At 29.9% G+C, this 22,223-nt stretch overlaps 3 protein-coding genes across 6 annotated transcripts in view; 1 reads left to right on the top strand and 2 right to left on the bottom strand.

Annotated features, from left to right (window-relative positions):
* The window catches only part of LOC100161171 (RNA polymerase II-associated factor 1 homolog), a 9,360-nt gene extending 1,480 nt beyond the window's left edge, over positions 1-7,880 (bottom strand). Inside the window, exons 1-11 of one of the 3 annotated variants that reach the window (XM_029491809.1) lie at positions 7,682-7,880; positions 7,507-7,613; positions 7,334-7,426; positions 7,074-7,262; positions 6,437-6,572; positions 6,210-6,353; positions 6,029-6,132; positions 5,689-5,931; positions 5,431-5,621; positions 4,045-4,125; positions 2,140-2,833 (exon numbers count right to left, since the gene is read on the bottom strand). In XM_029491809.1, the coding sequence (XP_029347669.1) occupies positions 2,397-2,833; positions 4,045-4,125; positions 5,431-5,621; positions 5,689-5,931; positions 6,029-6,132; positions 6,210-6,353; positions 6,437-6,572; positions 7,074-7,262; positions 7,334-7,426; positions 7,507-7,571 (1,683 nt within the window). In that variant the 5' untranslated portion in view covers positions 7,572-7,613; positions 7,682-7,880 and the 3' untranslated portion in view covers positions 2,140-2,396. Of the gene's footprint in view, positions 1-2,139; positions 2,858-4,044; positions 4,126-5,430; positions 5,622-5,688; positions 5,932-6,028; positions 6,133-6,209; positions 6,354-6,436; positions 6,573-7,073; positions 7,263-7,333; positions 7,427-7,506; positions 7,614-7,681 lie in introns of those variants that run through there. The other 2 variants (XM_001944256.5, XM_029491808.1) reach the window with 2 other exon arrangements.
* A 3,730-nt stretch (positions 7,881-11,610) lies between these two features.
* Positions 11,611-14,214, top strand: LOC100163307 (ras-related protein Rab-39B). Of its 2 annotated transcripts, XM_008189444.3 has the most exons (6): positions 11,611-11,822; positions 11,879-12,074; positions 12,143-12,252; positions 12,327-12,492; positions 13,428-13,568; positions 13,718-14,214. In XM_008189444.3, the coding sequence occupies exons 2-6, from the start codon at positions 11,967-11,969 to the stop codon at positions 13,853-13,855; spliced, it is 663 nt and encodes a 220-aa protein (XP_008187666.1). In that variant the 5' UTR covers positions 11,611-11,822; positions 11,879-11,966; the 3' UTR covers positions 13,856-14,214. The 2 variants fall into 2 exon arrangements, with proteins under 2 accessions (XP_008187666.1, XP_029346950.1); XM_029491090.1 differs by having other exon boundaries at positions 11,611-12,074.
* LOC100159133 (SET and MYND domain-containing protein 4) lies at positions 13,810-20,960 on the bottom strand. The gene is made up of 9 exons (XM_001942978.5): positions 20,034-20,960; positions 19,779-19,923; positions 17,803-17,975; positions 17,448-17,682; positions 16,393-16,612; positions 15,484-15,848; positions 15,229-15,360; positions 14,435-14,636; positions 13,810-14,374 (listed from the first exon to the last, which is right to left on the bottom strand). Exons 1-9 carry the CDS (start codon positions 20,356-20,358, stop codon positions 14,186-14,188), a joined length of 1,986 nt encoding a protein of 661 aa, XP_001943013.2. The 5' UTR covers positions 20,359-20,960; the 3' UTR covers positions 13,810-14,185.
* Between the last annotated feature and the right edge of the window lie 1,263 nt (positions 20,961-22,223).

The raw sequence follows: 22,223 nt of genomic DNA, 5'->3' as shown, positions 1-22,223 counted from the left end.
CCTCCCCCCCCCCCCAAATGACGCCACTATGTTTGAACAGCTTATTTTATTTAGCCACAAGATCCAATCGGTCATTTTCATTATTTTTTCAAACTTGATTTTAAGAAAACAAGAACTTCTGTGGCTGCCAATCTTCAACAGTCACATTATTACTATAATCATAATATCCACTAAGTATATCTACAAAGAATTAAGATAAACATACACATTTATATCGTACATTATCTTAATTAAAAAATTTATATTTTCTTATATACCTACTTATGATTAACTTTGTCCCAATAAATTTCCTTCTTAATGCGCATAGAATCTAATAAACATCATAAGACAGAGCAATATTTGTCATTATCAGGAAAATTTGCAATTTCTTTTAAAAAATTAATATTAGTTTCAATATTTGAAATTCAATTTCTAATGGCACTAGGGCTTGGTAGGCTAATTGAAGACCTTTAAATTAAATTATGACTGAGAATTTTGTACTTAGCTAACAATTTTACTGAAACATTTTATAAATTTAGTTCAGTATACCTGATATAACTGTAAACTTTAGGAAAATAAAAATAAATTGTTGTGGCAAACTTTTTTACTTCATCAGTATACCTATCGCCATGCTGTAGGTTTTACAAATTTGAAATTACCATAGTATTCTGTATTAAATCATTTAAAAATGTGTCTGTAATTTTTTTTGCAATTATGTCAGTTGATGATTTGATTGTAGACATCAACTCCTAATAATTTGTAATATTATATAAAAATATTTGCTTTCAATTTCACTGGAAAAATTTCCAATACATTAAATAGAATAGATAAAAAAAATTACACAATTCACTAACTTTACATAGCCAAAGTTACATTGGAAATATATTTATTTCATATACAACAATGCACAAAAAACATATCCCATTAATTTGTTAATTATTGTTATAATTACATAATATACATATTTTGTTAATATTATATCCATAAAAACCACACATATCCATAGTTTTCTTCCTATTTTTACACTATAAAGTATAAACATATTTTAAATTGAATACAAATACATATACATAGACTTATAGTATAAAATATAATATATAGGATGATTTTTTAACAATAATTTTCGAATTTTTGACAACATTTATAGAGTATTCTGTGGCGATATTAACTTTGGTTTTTTAAATAACTACCTAGATGTTTTAAAACAGATAATTTTTTCTGAAAACTTGAAAATGGTCCTGTCATTTTGAGTTTTTACCTTGTATGACATAAAACCATACCTACCATACTTGCATTAAATAAATACCTCATTATCTCAATACCTTGATATTTTTAAGTTTAAAAAAAAAAAACCTATATAAATAATTGAAATTATTATTCATTAATAATTTTTCAGGTTAGTTAACTATTGTTATATAAACTATAATATATTATGTAAAAAAAAATTTAAAAATTATAATTTTTATCCGGGTCTTGTTCTAATATTATGATTTCTCAATTTAATTAACAGTAATTACTATCGTCATATAAAAATAATATATTTAAAAAAAAATTAGTCAGTTACAACTTATATTAATACTAATTGGAACTTTTGATTGTGCATCATATTATTACTTTTACCTAATTAGACGTACCGGACTTTTTCACCACATACTTTTTTACCTTTTTAGTAGTCTACCGTTTTTCGTGGATTTGACAAATATACCATATATACGTGAACAAATTTAAATATGGATAATACGGATAGCCAAATAAGATAAATAAAACAGACATCTTAATAAGAAAATTACCATAATAATTTTATATTTTTATTTGTCACCATAATCTCAATTTAGGAGCAGCCCACTGGGCATTTTCCTACCAGGCCCGTGCCCACCCAGTCCTCTCTTCTCCTGTTATGAAAGATACATTATTTTATGTTTAAATGTACAATATTAAAATGTTGTTATAGGGTGGACAACATGTTAACTCCTTGAAAACTCATTGTATTCTATAAAATAATTATTATAAGTCATTATAGTAAATATATATGAAATATTAAAAAAATTGATATTGACCCAGCGAGTTTGATCATAACTCATTAGGATGAATGGAAAGTAAAGGATAAAAATGTGCACATTGTGGTGATTTGAAGTCACAACTCTATGAGTCCAACTATGGTTGTATCAAAACAGTCCTCATGAGTTTAATAACCCAATCTCTACTTTAATATATTCATAATGTTTTTACAAGAATGTACTCATGCACTATAGGTATGTTTTCAGATTTATGTGATGTATGGATAAAGAGATAACATAAATATTACACATTATTCAATAATCTTATAATATCAAATTTGAAATTAATATAATTATTTATAATTTTAGTTTTCTTTAAATGCTAGTAAGTCTTAAACTGAAACGTAAAAATGATTGTCATTAATCACTATCTGAACCTCTGTTGCTTTCTTGATCACTATTATCAGTGATTGAAGAGTCTGAATTAGCTTCGCTGGCCCCGCGTTCTGAGCTTTTCTTACTTCTCATTTCAACATCACTATTATCACTATCTGATCTAGCTTCACTAGACACACGTTTTACTTTACGTTCCTCTTCGCTGTCACCACTTTGAGATGACTCTTTGGCCTTGGTAATGCCTTCTTCATCAGATTTATCGCTTTCGTCACTTCCAGAACTAACCTTATGACTATTGGATTTCTTAGCACTAGTGTCACTATCAGAATTTACTTCACTAGCAGCTCGTAGACGTTTCTTATTTTTTTCTTTGTCACTATCAACTGTTTCACTGATAGCACGTTTAGCCTTAGATGTAGCTAAACGTTCTTCATCATCATCAGAAACATCACTATCTGAAACTAAATCGTTCTTTTTAGAATCACCTGTGAATTAAAAAAAAAAAAATGAATTATTTATAATTATTTATTAAAATTTCATAAATATTAAAGCAATTTACTATTATATAAAAATTGTTTTGTTTAATTATAATAAATAGTAATAATAGTACCAAGTTATATAGAAGATTGATAAAATATACTATTTGTATATCATATATATTCTATTATTTTTATCGAGTAAGTTAAGAGAGAGAAAGATTGTCAGCTTCAGGGGAGGTTAAATCCAGATATATATTTATTTAACCTATTTGAAATCTAGAAATTTAGTGTGATATTTAGTATGTTCATAGTGATATTGGGGTAGCCATACGTCCTGGTTTTGAATATAGGGTCCGGTTGTCTCGTTAACATGTTATCAGGACAACAAATTGCCCAGGTCAAACTTTAATAATTTATTCTACCATTATGTCATTTTGTCTTTTACTAAATACTTCTAGTAGAAAAACAATATTGTTTTGATAAATAATAATGAATATTTTACCGATAAAATCTATTTTAATATTATTTTTTGGCTTTTTGACAATTATTACTGAATATTTTCGTTGTTTTCCAATTCTCTCTTTATAATTGTTCTAATCAATTATTTTTAGTTAATAATTTTGTCGGTTACTCATTTTGATTTGTAACAATGAGTTAGTTTTTGCCTTACAAACTTATGTAAAAGAGTGCTGACCACTGTGATTGGTATTCTAGTTACAGAAAAAATTGTGTGTTAAAACTGGTTTGTCAGGGAGGAATGGTTAGAATTTTTCATAAAACTATATACACAATGTTTGTCTCGGTTTAAGTTAGATTAATATGATTAATATGATTGAAATTAACAGTCAATATGGTAGGTGAATTAAATTTTCATAACGCTAATTAGAATTTTATTCTTAAAAACTAATATGAGTTGAGTTGATTCTATCAAAATAAATTGATAGATATTATTTTTTAAATAAAGCTCTGCATATTCTTGTAGTTTTACAACTTTCCTGAAACTTCTGATAAATGATGTTTTTTATGTGTGAGTATTGTTTAATTTTAAATCTATTTATGAGAATATAGGGGTGTTATATGATACTTTTAGTTTTAAACCTATATAAAAAAATGAAATATAGTTATGTTTAAAAATGCTACATGCATCACCAGTGTTCAAATATCAAAGAGTAAATAGATTTAAAATTCATTACCTTTTCTAGACTCATTATCATCATCGTCATCACTATCTGCTTTATTTTTAGTTGCTATTTCCTTTGCACTTTCTTTTGCAGCTGGAAAAATATTAAAAATAGATGTAGTAAAAAATATGTTAATAATTAAAAAAAAAATAATGTGATTACTGACCATTAGGACAGTTACAAAAAAACTATGATTCAAGCAGATGAATCTTATATGTTTATAAAACAAATATTGTACTTGATTTTTTTTTTTTTATTTAAATGTTTAATCATAATTCGTCGGCTAATAGGCCAATTGGTGTAACCCTCACTTTTTTGAATTTTAGGTTAATTAATATGGATTATTATAGAGAAAATACACATTCTGGCCAAATACTGTAACCCTCAGATGACTATTTTTAGTCTAAATTCAACTTTTTTTTTTTAGTGTAAGCCACTCTGTTAAAACAGTGTCAATTTATGTAAGGCACGATGTAAATATCAATATTTTCAAAAAGTGAAAATATGAAAAATATTAGCCCAGATAATTTATCTGAGGTTCAAAAAGTTAAGTTTGAGGAACATATAAAAAATGCTTAATTTTCAAAAACTTACAGCACCCTATTGAAACTAGCAAACCGAAATTTGCTATGTTGTACGTTTGTAAGACGGGGACAACACATGCGGGTACGATGTCCTCTTAATTATTTTAAGTCAATTACAGCATCCATCACTGTCTAAAAGAATCAAGCCACAATGATTCATTCTATTATAGGCCAAGTAGTGTCACCAACTAGGTACTTAACTTTGGAGCAATGTAACAATATATCATATTGTATTTAGTTTGGCAAGTATAGTATTGCTTTATAAATATACTATTTTAGAATTTAAAAAAAAAAACAAAAATTGAGCTTTCAAGTTGACAGAATAAAAAATAACTATATTTTAGTGCCTCCAGAACAATTTCAGTATTGAGGGTTACATCAATTGACCTATTAGCCGACGATATATTAACTATTTAAAAAGTACATGTACACATTTCGGTACTTTTTCTCTGATATTTGTAGGGGTGGTGAAAATAAAATGTTTGAAGTGTAAATTTGTATACTTCCTTAATCCTTTCTATTTTAAACAGTTAACTTATTGTTGAACAGATATACTTTAAATGTACAAAGCCTAAAGGAATATTAAATATTCAGTAAAGATGGAGAGAGCGCACTGAGTAAGCTGATTGATTCACTAAAAAATAAAAATTTGATTATCTGTTTCTGTTATCAATTAGACAACAGAAGTGAACAAAATTCTTGTTTATTCTCTATGTAAGTTTTAATTTATATATACACAAGGCTAAGTTATAGTATTCATCCAATATTAATTTTTTTGTTTTATGGTCAATTATTCTATTTATTGCTTAATTACCTTGCATTGCTTTTTTAGCTGCTTCTTCAGCTTTAGCTTCTTCTTCTTCATCATACGGTTGTAACTGTTTTTCTCTAAATTTGTGGACGCTGAATTCTTGTTCATTGATTGGAACATGACGAACAATTAATCTGGTATTAGTACTACTACTTTGTGTACCAATTTTTTGTCGTCTTTTGCTTAAACGAACTCTAAAGGGATGTTATTGTTTAGTCATGATTTAAAAAATATATTTATCTAGAATAGTCTAAACCAAACCTTGTTTCCAATTCATTATAATATACTCCATCTGACTGTACAATAAAAAAATAATTTTCCTCGTATCCTTTACTACTCTTGCTTTTAACATTCCAGTTGTATTCTCTGGCCATTTTGTACTCATATTCATAATCGTCATCATATGGACGTGCTTCAACAGCATCTTCACGGCGTTTAACTATGGTTTCTTCAGATGGTAAGAAGTAAGCTACAAACTGTTCACCACTTTCATCCATTACACCTCTGAAATTTTTTCATAAGCTTAGTTTATAATGTTATAACAATTATACTATTACTATTATTTATTTTGATGGTTTAAAAATATAAAAGTATTAATTACCTAATCATAGCTTGAGACATTTCTTCTATTTGAGCCGGAACAGGCCGACCCATTGGAGCTGGATCAGAATCAAAGATAACTTGAGCACATGGAAATCTCCAATTCTAATTAAAAATAAGTGAGTCACATTATTTAAACAATTAAACAATTCTATTACAACTATCAAAATGTTCAATGTTACTTTGAAATCTGGAAAAACATTTAATGTCTCAACAGCATGGACATTTGGCTTGCTGTAATGTTTTTCAACTGGTTTTTTATTGTCTTCAAACGTTTTCTCAATCGCTTTCATCTGACTGTCTCTATCCATGTAAAGAGTTTCCTCCTGAAACAATTTAGTATTTTCATTCAGTAAAATATTAATTTAGTAAAAAAGAGTTAGAAGAAGTTTTATCTTCAAAATTATACCTTAAAGTTCTTTTGGATACTGAACCCAACTTTAGCCTCAACTTTTTCAATTGTTTGGGGTTGAAACCTAGTTTTTTCTGTAGAAATGTATTCTGTACGTCGTAACCATGATACACTTCTGGCATGATGCCTTGACCTAGTAATTGAAATATTATTTTTTATGAAAAATATTTACAAAATCGATTCTAGATAGTAGATTTCGAGTTTAAACCAAATTGACAAATATCTTCAGTATTTATTAATCAATATTATAAATACAAAAAACCAATAGTTAAAAATAAGAAATAGGTGATTTAGGGCCGTTCTTACAATTTCGGTTAATGCTAAAAGACTGATAACAGATTATTACCGGCATACTTCCGCCAGTTAAGTGTTGGGTAACTTTAACCGGACATTGTAAGAGCGGCCCTTAAAGATGATATATAATTTTTAAGATAGATTTAATTAAAATTCAAGTAAATTAATTGTTACTATTAAACTTCAATCTTTATTAATATCAAATTTTTTAACTAATAATTTTAAAATTAGGTTACCTAGACATTATTTATATACTACTATTATGTGCAAAAGAAATCATTGATTTGGTTTTTGGTAAGATAATTTATGTTATAAATAAAAAGTAAATGTAAAATTATACCTTTTAGAATCTTGTGGAGCTAAGACATCTTCTTCCAGAAGTTTTTCATCAGCATTATCCATTTGTAAATTATAGTCTATTGTATACTTGTCTTTATTAACCAAGTCAATGTTGAGTCCTAAATCATGATCTGCGAGTATTTCAAACTTATATGATCTTTCTAAAGACGTTGGGTTATATTGTATATATCTATAAAATAAATTATCTTAAATAAATTTAAATAAAAGTTATAGGTAAGTATAAAAAACGGAGTATCCCACCTTGTTGCATCGAAAGGATATGAGAGGAATTTTAAATCAAAGGGTATGTCTGGAAGCATATTGCAATATTTCACTTTACATACTAAATCGGACCTAAAAATGATGAATAATTATTAGAAACACAAAAATAAAACAAATATGTAACAGAGTAAACCGTGTTATTAACAACATACCTTTTTTCTACGACTCGTTGTGGCCTTTTTTCTTGAGCTGTATTGTTTTGAACAGTTGGGGCCATTATTGAAACATATAATATAGCAATAACCAATAGAAACTACTCCTGTAAATTATTCGATAAAATGTACAAATACCAATATAAAACCATTACAAAAATCGATGATCACCAACCCTATATTATAGTCGGTAGTTCACGGAGAAGACTACAGTCTTAATTTGAGTAAAACGACGGACTTAAGATACAACAAAACTTTGATCCAATCACAGATACTTATATAGAAATAATATTTTTACATAATAATGTATATTAAATTCTATGATAGTGTGGCATCATAGAACAATGGTGGCATCCACGGTTGTATATCTTAAACCGTGGTGGCATCCCACAAGTCAGTCACAACACGGTATCTGATATCAGTAGTTTCAGCATCGTCGCAGTAACCGCGGTATCGGTGCGCTAACACTGTGTACACAGATCACGTCCTCCATGACGTTACCTCCAACCGGCAAACGAAGCAGCTTTTTCTGCACTCGCGCTTCTTCTTTAATTTTTGGATGAACGTCGTCAAATTCGCATCAACGCCGCCAAATTGCAACGACGCGCCATAACCACATTTTTTTATTTCTACTTTGTAAAAACGACGACAACCGTTGTATTCGCATCGTTCATTTTTAAACTTTTGTCATACATGTAAATGTATTTTCCGAATTATTATATTACGTAATCTATCTACTTTTTTTGTATACATTATATTACACATTATATTTAATAAACAAATAGTATCGTTATTAAATTGTGTTTGCGATAATTTAAATTCGTACTTGGTAACCTGGAAAAATGTTATTACGAGGACATTAGGTTATTTAAGTCGGGTTTCCACTATACCTACACGTTTGCCGTGTATACACGAAAAATGTTCAGCTATGTCCAACAACACGGTATCGTGGTTAATCGTGTGGTACCTAACTAAACCTAACCAACTAATCACAGCAAAGTATTTGTATGCAAATACCATAGTGGAAGGCGATACCACGACTCCATACTAATGTTATGGTACTATTATAGAGGCAAGCATTATATAGTCATATTCGGACTTCGGAGATTTGATTGAATTTTAAATTTTAAATGTTTCTTTGCAAAATAAGCCGCGGGGGCGAAGCGCCCTCACCCCCACTCTAATATAAATAATACCTTCACTCTTCGGTACGCATCAACTACTAAATTACAAAACTACTAAATACGAATTACTAATTTTATAATATTATGCACTTTCAAAATCATCAATTTATAATGCAATAAATATTTTATTATTTTAGTACAATATAAACCTATTTTTATTAGCAAATATATCAATAACGTTCTCAATACTGATATTAATATATTTTTCAATGTATTATGTTGAAAAGTCATTAAATTTTTCTTGCAGCATACGGCACATTAAGAGGATGTCACACCTTCATGACGTATTGTCTTCGTCTTATGAATGTACAAAAACTGTTGGACAACTTTTCTCGCAACATATTTGTTATAGAACTACCAAATTTTACAACACGTAAAAAAGAACTTGTGCAAAATCTGAGCAACAGTTTGCTCTTTTTTTTAATAGTACTATCTGATCATTTTTTATAAGCAATTAAGCAAATGAAAAAAAAAAACAAAATGTTTAGAAGCAAATAACTTTTATTGTATTTATGTTAATAATTCTCCGCCCTATATGTTCAGACATTTTGGAGCCACTACTACAAACAAAAAGATAAAAGTTGTCCGGCGCAAAACAGTTTTTGCTATGATATACATTTGTAAGACGAGACAACACATACGGGTGTTTTTTAGGCACACCGTACACTTGTTCGTAGGGATTACCATGATTTCGCCGGCATCATGTTCGTGTACAGATATCACCAATATGAAGTTAGACCTTTGTTTACCCCTATTCAGGCGTTAATTTAAACGTTTACTATCACATAGGCGGGGTCGGCTTGTTTTATAAACCGTTTTAAAACCGAAATCTAAACCGTAATCAAAAACGTAACGGAAAAAAATTGGATACCGGTATTAATGTCAAAACCGAAAGCGGAAAAAATTGGATACTGGCATTAAATTCAAACCCAAAATCTGAAAAAATTTGAAACGGTTATTTTTTTTTTTAATTGACGTGTTTTTAAATATGTACATTTCATTACTACGCATAATTAATACTCATAATAAAATTAAGATCATGATTAAAATGTTGATAACCATTTCATTATTCGCAAATTTATTAGTTGCTTTATTAATATAAAAAAAAAAATAATATAAATTATAGTTATTAACAAAATAAATACTGTATAGTATATATATGATAATACAGGACAATCAATGTTAATTGTATAGACTACACAGCCCCTGAAAATACTTTAGAAACCGGTACACAAAACCGAAACCGAAACCGAAATTTCTTAATACCGGTATTGCTAAGTTGAAACCGAAATCGTAAAATTTCAAAGCCGGTATACAAAATCGAAACCGAAACCGAAATCATTTCGATCGGTTTCAACCTGCTTGTTTACCATTAACCATTTAATTTTTTCAGCAGGTAATTGGTTCACGGTTTTCAAAAGTAAAAAAAAAGTTTATATCGAAAATTGTAACATAACTAATTTACTATAAATGAAATGAACAAGAATATTAAGAGAAATTCCAGTCAAGCGAATACCAGTATAACATCTTATTTTAGTAAAAAAACTAGAAATAATGAATATGAATGTGGTGACTCGGATCAATATAATTGATCTACAATTTCGAATGAAGTAGGTAAATAGTACTATTAGTATACACGTTCAGACTATTCAGTGAATTAATTATTGTTTTGTTAATATTCATTTAAACTTAATTAGAAAATTTTCCTAATACTACTGTTACAGTGTTACATCTCTCCCATATTGTGAAGAATTTTTTCCAAATATCGAAATCCTCTTACAATTATTGGCTACGCTCCCAGTATCGACAGCAACTACTGAGAGGTCATTCTCTAATTCAGGGGTCTCCAACCTACGGCTCGCCATGGGTTTTTTGTTGGCCCCCCAAGCTAATTAATGTTTTATATTTATTATATTATTTTCATTTAGTTTTAATTTTTTAATTTATTGAATTAATTAAATAAAATTAATTAATTATTTTTTCTTTTGGTGTTATTTGTAACAGCTTATAATAGTCATGTATACTCGTGTATACCTATATACTAAGTACTAACACCAACTTATAATTAGGGTTCGGATTTAAAGGCAATATAATCAGTAAAAAAGCATTAAAAATGTCAAAAAAGAAAAAAAAAGCATTTCATTTAGGTAACCTAACAGTCTTCAGAAAATCCTATCGATTTGTACTGTTTATACGTGTTTCGTGTATAAAACTATTAAATCAATTAAAAATTAAACAAAATAAAGGCATTTATAAGTGTAAAAGGCAAAAAAAGGAAACAGGTCAAACATCAGGTCGAGTGCCGACATAGTTAGTTCGGAAAATACGATTGCTCAATGATTCAACTCAATCGAATGACTAATAATGAAAATTGAGTCGATCGAAATACAAAAAAATCACGAGTTTGTTTGAGTACCTATACTTGGACTTTTTGCATTGCATGATCATGATACGGCCATTAGCGTCATTTACTCATTTTGTCAATCAACGATAAGTAATAACTATTCAATTTTGTAATTTGTTTATAGTTTACAATCATTGATAAATGACCGATTATGTCAATGTTTACAATTATAGTATGTTGTCATACATTTTGACAATAATTAAAATAATGAATCATCATAATCTGTGTTTTTGACAACATTTTCATAAATAAAGAAATTATAACTGAACAATTATTAGAAAACGGATTAATTTTTTGTTTTTGTGTGGGAGCCCCCGCGTCGCCTGCCAATTTATTACAAAAGCCATTTATTATGCCGGAAAGGGCATACCAGCTACCCGGTTTTTGGGACAACGGTCAAAGAGTAGAGAAAAGCAGCAGCAGCTGACGACCGACGATGGGGAAACCGTGGCTAAATATTTGAGAGGGGAAAGAGATGATAAAATAAATAACAATATCATTAAAGATTAAAGTAGTACTGTAGTCTGTAGGCCACAAGGACGAACCAAACAGTATTATCTCTTGGTTCTCGCGATATTTGCATAATGCATAACAACTTCGCTAGATAAAGCGAAAAAATCATTGACTGCTTTTCTTACCTGCCTACGTCGCAGTTTTAAGTTATTTTTAATGCACATGTGTACGTACAAAGAAAAATTCGACCGTCCATCAAGCTCAGTGATGGTTATGTAAGTTGTCGTGATTTTTTTTCGTATTTCAATTGACTCGCGATTTCCGTTATTAGTCATTCGATTGAGTTGAATTAGTACGATTGTATTTTCCGAACTGACTGCGACGAACGAACGTTCCGAGTTTCGTCCACATTCGACAATATGGCCGACCTGATGTTTGATTATCAGTTCCGTTTGATACTGATCGGCGACAGTACGGTTGGCAAGAGTTCGCTGTTAAAATTTTTCAACGATGGTAAATTCGTCGAGGTAAAAGCTTTGTTTAAAATACTGTATTGTTCGTTTTATAAATTTGTTTTTTTATTATTATTTACCAGGTGTCTGATCCAACAGTTGGCGTCGATTTCTTCGCTAGAACAATACAAATACCCAGCGGTCCACGCATAAAATTACAGCTATGGGATACAGCTGGTCAAGAGCGATTTAGGTGAGTAAGAATTGTTTTTGTTTTATTATTGTTCTTTGGTCTTTATGGGTATATTTTGTATATTATAATAATAGATCAATTACAAAATCCTACTACCGAAATTCAGTAGGCGCTCTGTTAATATATGACATAACAAAACGAGCCAGTTTTGATCACATACCTGTTTGGATGAATGATGCCAAACGTCACATTGAACCTCATCGACCCGTATTTGTCTTAGTTGGGTGCAAATTAGATTTGGTAAGTTTAAAATATCTTTGTGCTAGCAAGCATTCTACAAAATTCAAATACTATTAAAAAGTACATATATAAAAGATCTTTCTTGTAGGTACCTATGTTTTTTACAGTATGTAAATTCAATATCTATTGTATATTATGCTTTTCGCTTTAATTGGAGGATACAGTAATAAATTACTAATTAACTTTATTTGTTTTATCATATCATATTATATTTTTATTGTTAACAAATTATTCATGGTACGACCAATTTTGGAAAATGGTTAAGTTTAATTGGACACTACATGCTAATGACTTTTTATTTTATTGCTGATTGCTGATTGCTATCTTTACGATAACTTTTAGTTGGCTAACAACATAGCTAGTTCACTTGTAATCGTCACAGATAATAAATATTAATTATCAATGATTAGTTTTCAAACATTAATGGAAAATATTTAATGATTTAATGCTGAGTTACAAGAGCATATTGGTTTCACTTTTAAAGTTTCTTAATAAAGTTAATTAAATATTGTCTTTTATATATAGAAGTGTTTTATTAAGACTAATGATTGCTTTTATGAATTATTATGTATGTTCCATTAAACCTTGATGGTAGATTATTTTAAATTGAGTAAAAATTAATTAAGATTACAAGGGTTACAAACAAGGTTATCTACTTGATATTTGTAATATACTAGTATGGAAGGACAAAAGGTTTCCTAATATGTAACTAATACTATTTAATAAAAAGTATAACAGTATTTTGTGGATTTTATTATGACAAAATATTTGGTTAAAGAAATACAAAATAAATAATGCAATCAAACAATAAATATTATATACCCAGTACCCATGCTTTATATTCAAAAGTGAAAATTATTCATCTAAATTTGAATTAATAAAGCTTAGGACATTATAAAATGAACGCCAATTCTGTATTTGTTTGTTTTGTATAGGTAAATAATGGTGCTAGTAAGAGGGAAGTGACTGAAGAAGAAGCCAAACAATTTGGTGCAGAACATAATATATTCACTGTCGAAACATCTGCAAAAACTGGTTCTAATGTTGAATTGGCATTCTCTGCTATCACCCAAGAAGTAATTTATTTATTTATTCACAAATGTATTATATTTTATATAATATGCGTCTTTACTATTTTATTGACAAGGCCTTTTAATAAATGTAATATCAATAAATTGAATAAAAAATTTTACTATCTATTTTTATTAAATATTAATTATTTTAGATTTACCAGAGGATAAAAAGTGGTGAATACCAAATGGAAGAAGGCTGGGATGGCATTAAAAGTGGCTATTCACATCATTCAGCTAGTATTGATTTTAATAACTACATCGAAGCTGAACCAGCTAAGTCGTGCTGTTAAAACTTGAATCCCCTTAACTAAGCTTACTATTCTTTTTTTTTTTATCTTTAACTGAGTAACAATTTTATAAAACAAACATTTAGCTTTGATGACTTATTTTTAAACTTTTTTAATGTTTATTTTGACAAATATTAACCTAAGGTAAATATGTAAATTACACTTAGGAGAATGGTACAAGACTAGTGTTCTATGAATTATTATAAACTATAGTTTATTTTATATATATAATATATTATGTATAACTTTTTTTTTGCACATAATTATATTTTTTTAATATGAATATTTTACAATTAAGCTTTGTATAAATTATGTGTTGTATTCAAAAATAAATTAGTAAAATTTATTTCCAAATGTCAACATACACTGTCTTATTCCTTGCTGGCATAGATGGTAGTCTCTGAAAGGTGGTACCATGTGCTTATGTAATAATGATAAAAGTGCTATAAACTCTGATAAAGCCTTTTCATAATTGTGCTTATCCATCAACTGTTTGGCAACCGAGTATTTATTCTCTGTATCCTTAAAGAATATTTTTTTTATTAATATTGCTCAGTAAAAGTAATTGAACAGTAGAGGTACCTGTAAAACTTTTAAAACTGGTAACAGTTTAGTAGTTTTTGAGCAAACCATACAACGGACTGCAAACTCCATTGATTCTGTTGTCACTGTTATTGCGTTTTTGCAATGTATACACCTGATCCTGAGTGATGTATTTGTCTTCATTTGTTCCGAAGTTGGCCAATCTTGACAGCAGGCAATACAATTACATTCAAACCAATACCTATCACAACAAACCCAATGTATTTCAATTAATTGCCCACAATATTTTGTTGCATATAATCCACGTAATAATTATTCATTATCTGCAGCACCGGATAGGAAAGGCCACAGATATGCCCACAGAGTTTTAAGATTTATAACGTTTGATTACATTTTGATTGACAGTTAAATAATTCTATTCAATTCTATTTTCTACTAATATTTATACTAATTTTACATAATGTTCAAATAATATGGTCAAAAATAATATATAATATATTATGGCCACTCATAACCGTAAAACGAAATTTTAGTAGCTAACTATCAGTAGATCTCTGGGCCAATGGCCATTTTATTATTTAGTATATTAAATAACTTGTAAAATTAATTTTTTATTCTATCCAAAATGTAATCGGTAGAAATATTGATGGTGACAATGGGGTAAAATGAATTTATTATTTGAATATATCTCATGTATTCAAACGTTTGAACCTAGGTAACTAAATTTCAAAAATCAATCATTTTTTAATTGATTTATAAATTTTCTGAATTATATTAAAAACTTTTAATCTATGAATATATAATACCAATTGAAATATAAAAATGGAGAATACCTGTTTTTAAGTGTCTGTTGTCGCTCTTCTTTTGGGTGGAACATAAACATTGGACCATAATTTTCTGTAATCGCTTCTCCAGCATGTAATTCGCGGATGTTGTGTACCACGACTGTTGTTCCTCGGTGGTACCTACATATTATTTTGAACAATTAACCGATCGCCTTGGATTTCTAGTGTAGATACTTAACCAAGAAAGTGTACACCAGTTAGGTACACCTAGTAAATGTAAAGTAATAATATACTTATACATACCTAACAACGCATGGGTCACAGGAGTGATTCAGCAAAGCTAGGGTCGGGTAAACGGAACCACCGATAAACACGGTATCTTGGTCATTGCCATGTTGTCGGAGTTCGGACACTTCGAAAGCGTTAAATTGAAGCAGAAGAAGATGATGTAACAACAGACTTCCGATGAATAACTCGTCATCGGTTGGTCGACTGTCTGTGTTGCAGCCTGAAGCAAAATAGTTTGTCTTTTTCAAACAGGACAAGTAAAAAGCAGCCACGTGCGTTCTGTGTAATATGTCCTGTACAGATCTCGTCTCCCGATGTGTGACCAAGTCGTACAAGTTGACGTAGTTGTCGGGTTCGTGCTTACCACGTGGCCTCTGCGTCTAAAAAATTGTAAATTATTTATAAATTATAATTTATAGGTGGTGGTGCATCATAAGCATGGTGAGTGGGTTAGCCCCCCTCCCCAAGAGGGTATTTTGGCACAAGCCCTACAGGCGTGTGCCTAAAGGCTAAAGCGGCAACGTTAGGGTAGTGGCAAGTTGTGGCTCAATAATTTTCTTAAATATCAAGGGAACGCTTCAATATAATATGTATGAGTGGTTATTCAGTTGAACCTCTTTTTTGACCGATATAATAATTAATGTTTCGTTTTGTAGATTACAACCGACTATTATTATTATAACCGATTTCTTATTGATTTTACAAGTGTATCATAATTCATAATATACTATACTATCTTATTATAATATATATATTTTATGAGGGATTGGGTTGCACGACAAAAAGGCAAATTGGGGGTGTCTATATGGGTGGAAATAACCCCTTTTTACGTTTACACTGCCCTCTCCCCCGCAACAGCTTCAGCAACTTAGTCTACCTAAACTCTTATAAATTATAATATTATAATCGACGAGCTTTAGTTACATGATTCAACAACTTTGGTCGTAGGTCAATGAAATACTTCAACGGTCGTTGTGTGATTATTCGAAGTGCGATCAAGCACGTTATAGAAACGCCGGCCGAGAAGAGCGCAGGCAACATCGAACATTCTACCGCGTGATACGACTCTAAGGCACTTCTTTTGCAAAACTCGCCGCAAAATGCCACTCTTTCGCAATCCGGACACGGCAAAGGCGCCACCAGCCTGCAGTGGACATAATAATTATTAAGTAGGTAAATAATACAAAAATTAAAAAATAAAGTTACTTCAACCCGTTTTTACTCACGAGTCACGACCCATTTTGGAAATAATTATTTGAGACCCACATCAGATTAAAATAATACTATTTAATATAAAATATTTTTAAATGTTGATATGTGGAGAAAATTCTAATACAAATATTACGTGAAAATAGAAGTCTACAGTGCAGTAGCCAGCAAGTAATTCATTTTTAATTTACAAAAAAAAAAAAATCGTTTTTGTCAAAAACTGGTTTTGCAAATAGATTCTAGTTTTCCCAGGTTATTTTACTGTTGACAACCTTAAACAAACGTAATGTATGCATTTTTAATGCTCCTAAAGGTGCCAAAAAAAAATCACACACAATCACTGTAAAACTGTGATAATACATATCGCTATAACATATCGCTTCGACTTGGCTTTTTACCCAACGGGTCCGATATGCACCGGTTGAAGAGCACTATGGCACTGCAGATGGTATATAATAATAATAATAATAATAATAATATATTATGAAGTATCACGTTTGTTTCAGTTTTCCCATTAATGATAATCTCGAGTACCTATATTGGTTATAATAATGACTACACATCTACACCACATACCTATATTATAATATGTTATATGTAAATAGCTAAATCTGTGCGTCCATAGTGAATAGGCACACTAAATAAATATTATGTAAATAGATAAACACTATATAGTATAGGTATTTAAATAGTCAACGATAGGTGATATTATATAAAATATTTATAACATTAAATGCTGTCGAAAGACAAAATCTGTCTATCGTACATACCTGACGAAACAGTTAGTGCAATGCGAATGACTGTACTCGCGAAGTAGGACCGAGGCGTACGCGCGTTCAGTCAACAGCACTTTTCCGACGGGCACGTCACTTCCGGCTACCGCGTGTCTTCCTTCAGTCTCGTTGTATTCGACGGATACTGCGTTGCTGAACGCCGGATACACTTCACTCCGTCCACCGTGTACTTCCGGTTCCTCCGGTTCCGTTGTACCGTTCTCCACGATGCCTATATTATAATATATGCGTATACGAACATAACGTTATATATAACTGCGTAGACAATGCGTAGTGCGTGTACACTGTAAATGTACAACTGTAATGTCGCTTATTTTTATAGTTGCTTTACCGTTCTTAGTGTGCTTGTCCTTAACCATCATCGTCAGCATGATCTGTATGTCCAGCTGTCGTTTGCGCCGTTCGTCCGGAGACAAATTTGAATCGTCCAGAGACCGCATGGTTGTCCTAAACGACTCTACCGCCAATTTCAACTGTTTCGTGGCTAACAAACACCGTGCTTTCCTATGTTTATAATAATTAATACCTATGCATATTACAATATATAGGTAATATTATTTATTCTTAACCATTGTAATACATTTCATACCCCATACAGCAATTTAATATTATTCAATATTATTATAACATTAAAATAACGAATTAATATTAGTATAACGTTATTATAATACTATTATAATATTATCATTACAAAATGCTGTCTGGGACATTTTTAACTTAATTTTATATTTAACAACATTTTATACATTTTTTCAAAGTTAAGTGTACCTACCTATTATTTGTTAACCATGTTAAATTTTAACTTAACGATCTTGAGTCCATATATTAACTCAACTGAAAATATTCGCACCTTTACCGACTTTAAGATATAACTGTATAAGCGCCAAGCCGCCTAGCTAAATTGTAAGAATTACACGGGAACATTTGAGTCAAAATCAGTAACAGTAGGACATAAGCGCCACTATAAAATTATACCCAATAATGTAATATGAAGGCCCCGATACAATAACGAGATACGTCCAAAATTTTCAAAAATGAGTTTTTTACATCAAAATGTTTGCAAAAAAATTCTCTATCAATCGCTGCAACAACCGGTATCCGGTATCCGGTTTTGGACGTATTCTGTTATTGCGCCCAAAAAAAACCAATATTTAAACATTATGGTGATTATTGTGTTTATTTTATTAAATAATTAAAGTTTGCTAATTATCTTATTAGGTATGCGAAATAGATTATGTATCAACCAATATCATAATACTTCAACATTTACATTTTTTTCTAATACACATATAAACAATTTTTTTTTTTGTGTCTCCTAAAAATTGTAAATTTGGACGTACCTATCTCGTTATTGCACCGAATCCTTCATATGTCAAAGCGCAAAAGATATAAAAAAATATAATTTGTAGATTGTAATTTGTAAGTTCTTACTAATATTAATATTTTATATAATATAGTAATATATCAACATTCAACATATTATTATTTGATTTTTAACTATATTTTAAAATTAACAATAATCAATATTAAATAAAATCAAAATCGTGATTATAAAATAATATAGGTGTCCAAGTAGGTACTAATATAAATAAAAACTAAATTAAAATATTACTTTTTATAATACAAATTATCTATTTAAACTACCTAATTGAAATTTTAATCCCACATTTTTCAGATCTTCTATTATTCTAATTATTTCTTCCGTTAAAAAATTATGCTCTCATATAGACTCATGAGATGTCCTTATAATGTTGAGTTTGAAGGAGAAGAATTCATAAATAAATATTTATTAATTAAATAAAACCCATAAAAAGCTTCTATAATTATTGTTTTTGTTAAATTAATTTTCTGTATAGCTTACGCTAAATGCGAATGCTTACCACAAGAAGGTATACATACCAACAATATAATGTTACCTGCTTACCTCTAATAGTTATAACTTATAAGTTTATAAGACTAAAACTCTGACGATCTATCATAATCAGATATAATAAATTTATAAGGTATCTGCAGCGATTTAGCGCTTTTGATGTACACGTTAAGATTTTTTTTTGCTTATATCGTTTTGGCACTTATGTCTTTCATTGCCTTTGCCAATTATTGTGGTTACCTACCACGAGTAAAATTTAAAAAAATATCCACAACAGTTTGTAGGAGTGGTAGGACCGCATACAATAAAATAACACCGGGTCCAAAATTCTAAATACGTATCTGTGTACCTATACCTACATCGGTAAAATGACTGCCGACAGCCGACAGAATACAGATGTATAATATTATAAATAATATATACCACGTGTAACCTACCTATCGTACACTTTGTATCGCAGATCCTTGGGATATCCGTTGTCGAGCGCTCGCTGAATGTCTGAAATGGCCAGATCGAAATTTTTTAAATGATACAGACATGCCGATCGATTGGCGTAGATGATCGACAGTTGTATTCTCCAATCTGCCGAAAAAACATCCCACGAGTCACAATGATAAGCATTTCACGCCCCCCCCCCCCAAAAAAAAAAAACCACTCCATCAATCAATTTAGTTATCTATATCATTAATTACCTTTGGTTTGGGGACAGTGGAGCACAGCTAAAGAATACCAGTTCAACGCATTTCGATAGTCCGACTTCTGAAAATAATCAGTCCCGGACTTTTTCATTTCCATAGACTTTTCTCCGTTTTTGCAACTCGCCGGCCCATCTTCAGTATTTTTACAGCCACCGGAATCCTGTCCGCCAGCGTACAGCCGTTCGTACACGAACTGTATTTTCTGTTTGTCGTCTGTAGACTTGGTGAATTCATCCCAATCAGATGTTTTTAAAATGTTACGAAATCGGTCGTGTCGAATCGAAAAAGGCTCACCGCCCTGCGGTGTTAGTTCGTTCATTATAATAGCACGACTAGATAATAGGTAGGTTCGTATATATTATATCAACCGACAGTAAACCGCAGGACTCACAATTTAAGCCAGGAGGTATTTTTAGATTTTTGGACGTTTTCCAGTAGTTTGGTATGATTATAGGAACAAAACTTATGGAGTTGTTGGGAGCATTCATACATGTGCGCCAATAGGTAAACATTTAAGGGGAGAGGTTCAAATTAAAATGTCTATGTATACCTAAGTTAAATAATGATATGTTATTTAAACATAAATGTATAAATTTATAGGATTTACTTCATATATTATAATATGTCTAGCCAGTAGCAGGTCACTACACTGTTTGCGATTAAGACGTCTTCGGAAATTACCTACCGGGAATCGCAGGGACTGGTCGATTTTTTACAATTGAGTAGAGGTGGGTGGTTGAGAACACATCGTACCAGAATTACCTATTATTATCTATTATTATTAGGGCCTGGAAGTTCATGCATTTGCATGTTTTTTTTGAACCGTTAGTGAGCTAGAGTTAGTGAGCTAGAAATGCATTTCAAGACACTACGAAAAACATATCAAAAGTTTATAGTGCATATTTTTGCATATTTAGTGGTTTTTAAATTTTAGAGCATATTTTATTATTTATGAAGATATAGTATAAAAATTCGTAAATAATAAAAAAAAAAATTTTCTATTAAAAGAATACTTACCTACTAAATATTCTTATATTGTATTGGGTATATATTGTGTTATAACTACAGTAAAATGTTCCAAAGGCATTATAATTTATAAAAAATTTTAACAAGTTATTGAAAAGAATCTGGGCTTTAAACACTATCCAAAATTTCCAAAATTATGCTGGAAGAAGAAATGACAATGGACAATTTAACTGAAGATTTTTCACGTGATGATTTAATATATTTTAAATACGCACCAATTTCTTCGATTGACGCGGAGCGGAGCTTTTCAGTGTACAAAATTATGTTGGCAGATAACAGGCGGTCGTTTATGTTTGAGAATTTATCAAAATCGTTGATTGTAAATTGTAATGTTTAAAAATATATATAAATTAATGAAATATTGTTTTTTTTTTGTAAATTTTAAATTTTGTAATTAAAATAAAAATGTTTTTTTCCACATATTTATAAATTAAAAAAAAATATTTAAGCATATTTAAGCGCATATATCAGGATTTTTAAGCGCATAAGTGCATACATATTTCCGTAGTTTTTAGTGCATAAACTTCCGGGCCCTAATTATTATATTATACGGCATTATTTTACACACGTAGGTAAGACGTTTTGGTTCACAAGTTTCAATAATAATAGTGTGCGTTTTGGTATTATAAGTTAAATTGACTTATTATAAAATTTAAATGTATAAGATTATTATCTAGCCATCTAGGACACGACGTAAGGTTTTATTGATATTATTATTTTTAAGTAATTTTTTTTAGACAACATAGTTTTTAATTTCATATTCCAAAGTATTCCATATGTCCACTACTCCTCTCATCTACATTTTAATATTTATATCGCATAAACTAATAGCCCTAAAGTCGATTTACCATGAATAATTTATAATAACAAATAAATACCTATTAATGTTAATTGACAATTTTTATATTATATTATATTTGGTTAAAATTTAAATCAATATTGATGAATTTTGTATGTGTGGAATAATGAAAACTGATTGTTTACATTTTCCAGTAACCAACAAAAGGGTCACTTAAAAGTTTTTCATGAAAATGTCTATAATTTTTTTCTTGTGTGACCATGACTAGGGGGTGGGTGATCAGATTGAATTTAGCCATACCTCACTCAGAGGTCTGCGCACGTCTATGGTAACATACAATCATAATAAAAAGACAGTCA

The sequence above is a fragment of the Acyrthosiphon pisum genome, chromosome A3 (genome assembly GCF_005508785.2).
Source record: "Acyrthosiphon pisum isolate AL4f chromosome A3, pea_aphid_22Mar2018_4r6ur, whole genome shotgun sequence".
Classification (NCBI taxonomy): Eukaryota; Metazoa; Arthropoda; class Insecta; order Hemiptera; family Aphididae; genus Acyrthosiphon; species Acyrthosiphon pisum.
This window is presented reverse-complemented; position numbering and strand designations above follow the sequence as displayed.